At 36.6% G+C, this 7,394-nt stretch overlaps 1 protein-coding gene across 1 annotated transcript; it reads right to left on the bottom strand.

The window, feature by feature from the left end:
* Nucleotides 1–459: 459 nt before the first annotated feature.
* On the bottom strand, nucleotides 460–1,357 carry LOC149535249 (RNA-binding (RRM/RBD/RNP motifs) family protein). Its single transcript, XM_089805046.1, has one exon. The coding sequence runs from the start codon at nucleotides 1,160–1,162 to the stop codon at nucleotides 788–790; it is 375 nt and encodes a 124-aa protein (XP_089661172.1). The 5' UTR covers nucleotides 1,163–1,357; the 3' UTR covers nucleotides 460–787.
* Nucleotides 1,358–7,394: the final 6,037 nt, after the last annotated feature.

Raw genomic sequence — 7,394 nt, 5'->3', positions numbered from 1 at the left:
TTATTTACTTTTAGCTCCCCCTTTTCTCCTAAAGCTTGTTCCAATTCCTAAACAATAGCTGGTCCACTAATTTAAAAAAAAGATTCCAATTTATCCTATTGCTAAAATTAGAAATTTGCATGGAAATACTTTACTGTTTAAATTTAAGAAGAAATTTAAGCAACCATGTGGGAACATGGAGCTACTCTAAGAGCTTGTCCCCATGCCGCTGCTTAGCATATTTTAGCTAGCAGCTGCTGCTCATTGTTGGCATTGTGAAGCTAGTGGCCCCATGAATCATAATATTTGCTGCATAATTTTAAGCAGTGTTCTAAATATTATTTTTGACCCTAGTATAAGGTATTCTCAACGCCTAGGTCAGAACATATGCAAAAATTGAAATGTTACCGAGTCCAACTTCAAAAAAATAGACTGAGCTCTTACACAAAACATCCTACTCATAAGCAATCGAAAGTAGAATTTACAGTCATTAAAACATTTAATTTCGATTTATATGAGAGCAAAAATTCCAGTTTGCAAAAATTCACAATTGGAATATTTCCCAGTTCCCCGTACAAGATCAGACACCCACAAAGTGAGAAGCCCACTATTTCAACCCAAAAGTTTCCATGCCACAAACCCTAATAGTTGCACAAAACATGAAATCCTTCACGCCGCCCTAACCAAGCCCTTAACCCCAATTGTATCAGGTTCTAGTTCGCAACCGAAAAGAACAGCCTAAACAGCAGAAAAACCAAAGAGAGAACTTACAGAATACAGAGTAATCATATAGCCACAAAAAGTCTGACTATTTATCCTTGGTTGAAACCCCATATTTTTCCTGCATCTTGACAAGGTCGTCTTCTTTTTTCTTGTGGTCGACCTTCTTGCTCATCTTGGCTTGCTGGTAATACAAGACAATGAGATACCTGTTGGCCACATTAAAACCAGAGAGGTGATCGACGGCATTCTTAGCATCATAGATATCTTCGTAAACAACAAAGGCGGTGCCCCTAGTGTCCTTGTTAGTGCCTATGCGTATTTGACGAATCGCCCCGTATTTGCCAAAGATATCATACATCTCCTCAGAGGATATGTTGAAGGGCAAATTCCTCACGTACAGCACCCTGTTCACTTCTGGCGGTAGCCTTGTGTTGGCCTTTCTCAGACTGATGGTCGCCATCGAATTACGGTAGAAGCCCAACCTCAAATTCTTCAATCACCAGATCAGAACTCCGAAATCCAGGGATCCGTCCTCCCTCGTTTAACCGACGCCCGTTTGCTGGAAAACAATATTTTCCTATTAGTATAGCATAGAGAATTATCGTACTGAAGTATATTTCGACAAATGCTCGAGGACGCATATATATGTTGTAAAATAACTAGCACTTGCACCAATAGGAATGTAATTAAATAGTATATTGGAGATATTTAATTAGAGAAAGGTACGTTAAGTAATGTAGATAGGAAAAAGCAATGAAGACAAATTTTTTGTTTTTTTTAGAGTGGTAATTTATCAATATTATTGAAATATGTCATTAGAAGCATGCACAATATAATAATAATAATAATAAGTATTGTATGTAATTAAAATTAAGTGTGTCAAATTTGATAGTATAATGTTGAATGGGTAAAATTTGTAGGATATTCCATAAAATTTGAGCACTGCAATTATGTGGAATTTTTTAGTAAATCTTGTGTATGACAAGTCAAATTTAATTTGTTTTTCTTCTTGTTACAATGAGTGAACCTATAAAAAATAAGAAAATAAAATTAAGAACAAACAAATGGTATTCTTAGGTTAAGTAAGTGAATAAAGGAAATTTGTCTTGAAAAGAGGGAACGAAAATGAAAAACATACGAAATCAAAGTGAGAGCAAGAACAATCAAAATTCTTCTTTCTTTCTAATAATAATGTAGGGATTTTTTTCATTTTGCAAAAGCACTTGAAAGAGAAGGCAGGTTCAATTTGAAGGCTTTGTAGGATTTGACCCTAGAGATAGTTGTAAAGGTGAGTACTTGTTTTTCAGTTTTACATATGTCAATTGTGGTTCGCTCTAGGGTGAGGCCTTGTGATTTGTGTATAGTGATAGCCCATGCAGTGGTCAGTGGTAGTTGGGTACAACTGCCTTGGGTAATTGGATGGATTTGAATAGTTGTTGGGTTGACATACCATGGTGGGCCATTGTAGGTATCAAAAGTGACAATAACACATGTTGGCAACTCTGGAAGCTTAGAGGATGGAGCATATACAATGGCATTTACTTCACCAAGAGATCCATTGACAAGACCAGCTTGTATCCATAGGTTTGTGGTAAGCATGACAAGTTGGAATTTAGATAGTAGAACTTCTTGCGAGAGTTGGTCATCTGTATATGTTTCAGCATATTTGTGTTGTGTATTTACTGCTACACAGAGTGCAAAAGGTGCATTTAGTTGTTTGAGTTCTTTTTTCATGTAAAGCAACTAGTTCATTAGTGGCAAACAAATGCATTGCTTGGTTGAAGTCTACTTGCTCACTTGTTGGTAGATGTTTGTTTGTGTGAGTCATTTGTAATTTCTAGTCATCCTCGGATGGTTATGGATTGTGCATGTTTTGTAATGCATGACAAAATTTTATTTGCATTGGATCGTCACCGTCTTATTTAATTATTGTTTGCAACGTTGCAATGATATTAAACTTGAGCCAAAGATTTCAAGCTGTTGTGTGTGCTACATAGATAGGTTTGTCCATAACAAGTGGAAGTTGTGCAAGGTATCCAATTAGAATTATAGATAGACCCCCAAAAGAAATGTGTTGTCAATGGGGAAATGCCTCACGTAACCTACAATCAATTTTAAGTAGCGATTTTGAGCCTATGAAACTATCTCATTCATCGGAATATATTTGATATTTTTCATGTCTTCTTGGAAAGTTGTTAACATTTGCACTTGTAGTGGGTACATTTCTCTAATTGGAATCTTAAGGGTTGCATGTATAGTTGTTGCATGTATATTAAATGTGGTGATTCTTGTTGGTGCAAGAACTAGGATTGGAATTAAGCCATATGGGGAATTATTTTGGAGAGATGTTTGTATGCAATTAATTAGATATGACTTGCTCATTCCTAATGTGCCTTGCAAGAGCATGTACAAAGGTTCAATATAAAAAGTTGTGTTTGAGTGGTCTAAAATGAGTGAAAGGCCCAACTATTGTTTAGGTGATAACTCATAGTTGTGATTGCACTCATGTGTTAGGGGGTGAATAGCATGTTGAGACATCTTAGTTATATGAACAAATTGGTTTGCATCTTCGTGCAATTGTGAAGGAACATTGTGACCCCCCCAATTGTGATTGTTGTCAAAATCACGTTTTCCCAACAAGTCAAGTTCATTGAAGTTCAAATTATTGGAAAGGTTCATATGAGAAAGAAGTTCCCACTTGTGCAATTATGGTGGGTCTTGTAGAAATAGCTAGTCCTCACTTTCATTATCATCACCCATGTCATTTTCAGTTTGATCTTCGAGATCAATATCCCAGACACTGTATTTCAGCAATGCCATGGTCTTCCAATGAGTAATGATTTCTTCTTTGGAAAGACCAATATCTATAATGACTATGCGGAAATGTTTGTACAAAAGGAGCTCGCTCCAACAAAATAGTTTAGAATTGTTAGAGTCTTTAGGTGGAACCACATAAAATTTTGGGAAGACTTGGACAATTGCTTTCTCTTCTCTAGGTCGCCATTTTCACCCCTTATGATTGGCTAAATATGTATGAGATCTAGCTAATTTAATGAGGAAAAGCAGTTATAATAGTGTGTGGTGATGTACGTAGGCTTGTATGTAGGTAGATTGTATCTCATTTGCATCAACAGTTGGTTTAATGCGATGGAAGAAAAAAAACTAACATTAAGCGATATGAAATGGCGATTACAAATAACAAGAGGAAGTTTTTGTAACATGTGGCATGTTTCTTGTGCACTAATATCGCGTTTGGATACAATTGCTATCATAAATTTTCAATATGCTTTGATAGCATTATCTTGTTGGTTAGCATCTAAACAAATCCTTGATATCATGATAACAATAACATGTCAATATTCATCTATATTTTTAGGATCTAGTCATTTAGGATGTTTAAGTAATTAAATCTTCTTCAAGAATGGCCTACTGCTCAGAAAGAAATTCTATAAAAAATAGAGACAACATACCATCTATTTTTCAATATATTTCAAAATAATTCATTTATGACACTCTTTACCAAGAGTTCATAATACCCAATATACATTCTTTATGAACTAAGTACATGTAGATTTTATAACAGGTGTACGAAGAGGAATAGGCCCAGCTACTAGACACCCCCCCCCCCACCAAAAAAAAAAAAAGCTTTTAATTGTGAATAACAAAACTATGTCATGAGTTATTCAATGGCTACCATCTATTACTGATTTGCATAGGCTAAAGCACATTTTATTAAATCCATAACACATTACCAAGTGTGATTGAGGTAGTCCTAGAATGCACAACGAATGATTGGAGCATTGCCTGAGGATAATGTTCATCAACATGCAATTCTCTCAAGTAAGTATAAAAATCCTGCACATTTAACATAATTGGCATGAAAATCCTCAAGCATATCGTGTATAGCCAAAACTTCAAATTCTTTGACATCACATGTATGCCCACTTATTAGTTTTAGTTGTTCAACATTTAGTTGACAAGCAAGATTAAGTGAACTTGTGTAATGCTCAATCTCTACTTTTGGAAACCCTTGGTAGTTGATGGATGAGTTTGAGGTAGTTGACAAAAATGGAATATTTATTTCATACATGCTACTCGAGATATCTATAATCTGGTCTTGAAGCGGATGATGTGCCATGACCTATAAAATATTTGAAATGTTAAATATATGATGGAATACAAACTCTGCATTATTTTGGGTTGATGGAGTGCAATGGACATAAAAAAATCACCATCCCCAAGCCATAAGTGGGACAAAATTTACAATAATGTAGGTCATTTTTACATAGCCTCGGCTCGTGAGTCTAGCTAGTGGACTTAAGTATAAAGACATAACAAAGGGGTATCAATACAAATACAAATTCATAATAATAGAGTTTGTTTTGAAAAAAATAGCAATTCAAAAAAGATGTTTAATCTTCTTATGCTCACCGAAAATCAGATTAACCTTATTAGAGAAATTTATTAAAAGAATTATCCAATAACCAGACTATAAAAAATATGACATAATGCAACTACTCATATTTTCATCAATTGTGAAATCGTGGTAGATGCTATAAATTCTTTTTACAACCACAAACACTTTTTAAATAACTGTGTTGTGTAGAAATATAATGTCTAATGTTTTTTATTAAGTAAAATAGGTTTTTTACAGGGGTTCCTAAAACCCACTAGTCTACAACATAAAATAAACTAGCAAAGTAGTTCTAGCAACTAAGAAATAGAAAAAAACAATAGGCCAGCCCTGGCTGACAACCGAAATCAAAAGACAAAAAGGCCAAAAGCCATGAAAGCAGCAAAAACTAGGAAGAATGATTAGGGAACGAGGTCTTTAGCTAGCTCCTTATTCTTTAACTCCATCTCTCCCTTGGCCTCCACCTCATCAGTCTTGGAGTGACTAGCATCCTGAGAAGCCAGGTCAACCCTCTTTCTCTTTTCTGCTCTGCTCTTTTTGCTCGGGCTCTCCTCCTGCAAGGATTCCTCCTCCTCAGTCACCCTAGTCCCGTCAATGTCCTTTTCCTCCCTACCCTTTTTGTTTTCCTCCATCATCCCATGAAGTTGAATGATGTTTTCATTTAGGCCTTTTATAATGTTAAGGCTCTAATTAGCCGAGCTATGAAGTGAAGTCTCCATCCTTTCCACCCTTTTTTGATCTATGACACCCTAGCTTTCATAATTCCAAATTTCACATTATCACCCACCCCTTTTGGCCTATCCTGACCCTACATCCTATACATTATTTCCTCAATTTCATGAAATATCCATTTAAAGGACTGAAAACTATCCACGAGGCTATTTTTGGCATTGTTTAGAAAATTCATACCCATCTCCCATGCATTGTCAATAAGAATAACCAGACCAGGATCAATGAGCTCTTCCAGTTGAATAGTACCATCCCTACCCTTGATCACCTCCGTGTTAATGTGTTCTCTAACCAGACCCATCTTGGTTGTACCTACATGGAAAATTCCTCCAAACACTCTTTCTCCCCTTTTCATCTAGAGAAACCGTAGTCTTATACACACCATCTTCCTCCTTCCTTTCTCCATGAGCCTTTGAAACCCTCTCCTTTCCCTTTTTTTGAGCCCTCTCCACCTCCTTATCCCCCCCTCATTTCCTTTTGATAGAGCTTGCCTCCTTCTTGCTAGGTCCAACCTCTCTCACATTTCCTTCCCTATTTGAGTCCATCCCCCCTCCCTCCTCATTGTACTCTTCATCCAACTTTTCCTCCTATTTTATCCTTTTCTCTGAGCCTCTCCTTCACTTATTTTTATTCTTCTTACCCATATCCTTCATTATTTTTGCCACCTCCTCTTCTTCTTCCTAGTGCATACCTGCACTATCCTTTGTGTCTGATGGGAGATAGGATCTCTCAATTTCTTCAAAAAAAACTGCCTCTTGGGCAACAACTCTTCCATGAGTTTGAGCTTTAAAATGCTCGTATATGAGTAGTAACAACCCCTCATGGAAGGAAGGGTTGGAGTAAACTTTCTTCTTATAGTCCATTATACTCTTATTAGCCAAGATAAATAGATAGTAGGGAATGGAAATCTTGATTCTATACCTGAAATGATTAAGGATAACAAAATGGTGGGTTCGAATCCTATCAAACATGGTGGTAAGCATGATATAAGATATAATTTCCCTTAGGAAAAACTACCATTGCTTCTTAATAGACACTGGCTTGTAATAGGCACCCGTCTTCACAAGCTCCTTCATTTCATTCGGATCCCTAGCAAAATCTTTAACCACACTCAAGGAAATCTTCTTGTCCCTATAGAATTTAATGCCCTAATTTGGGGAATTAATCACCTTAGCAATAGCCTCTTCATTGATCTGAAAGTCCACTCCATCAATCTTTACCCTTCCCTCTTTCCATGTCTTCACCATCAGGTCAGTAATCTTCAGGTCCCAGTAATGAAGCTTCTCAATGAAAGATGAAATGTCACCTTCCTTCAATTTCTCCCACACCTTTGAATGCCTCTTTCACTTCTCAACTTCCCCCTCTGGCTCACTTCTATGCCCTCTCCCCAACCATGTTGACACAAATAGGATAGCCACTCCTCTGATTTTTTTGGATATCTTTAGCCGAGGCTTGGTTCATCTCCCCTATCTTGTACTTGACCCTGATCTCGAAAAAGAAAAAGCTATAGTAATTACCCAAAACCCTTAAGATCACCCACAAAACATGC

Source organism: Cupressus sempervirens, chromosome 10 (genome assembly GCF_028749045.1).
Source record: "Cupressus sempervirens isolate cs-2001-9-10 chromosome 10, ASM2874904v1, whole genome shotgun sequence".
Taxonomy (NCBI): Eukaryota; Viridiplantae; Streptophyta; class Pinopsida; order Cupressales; family Cupressaceae; genus Cupressus; species Cupressus sempervirens.
This window is presented reverse-complemented; position numbering and strand designations above follow the sequence as displayed.

Bases quoted from the DNA above. Each gene is read 5' to 3' on its own strand.
- LOC149535249 (XM_089805046.1), bottom strand. From the start codon at position 1,162: ATGGCGACCATCAGTCTGAGAAAGGCCAACACAAGGCTACCGCCAGAA.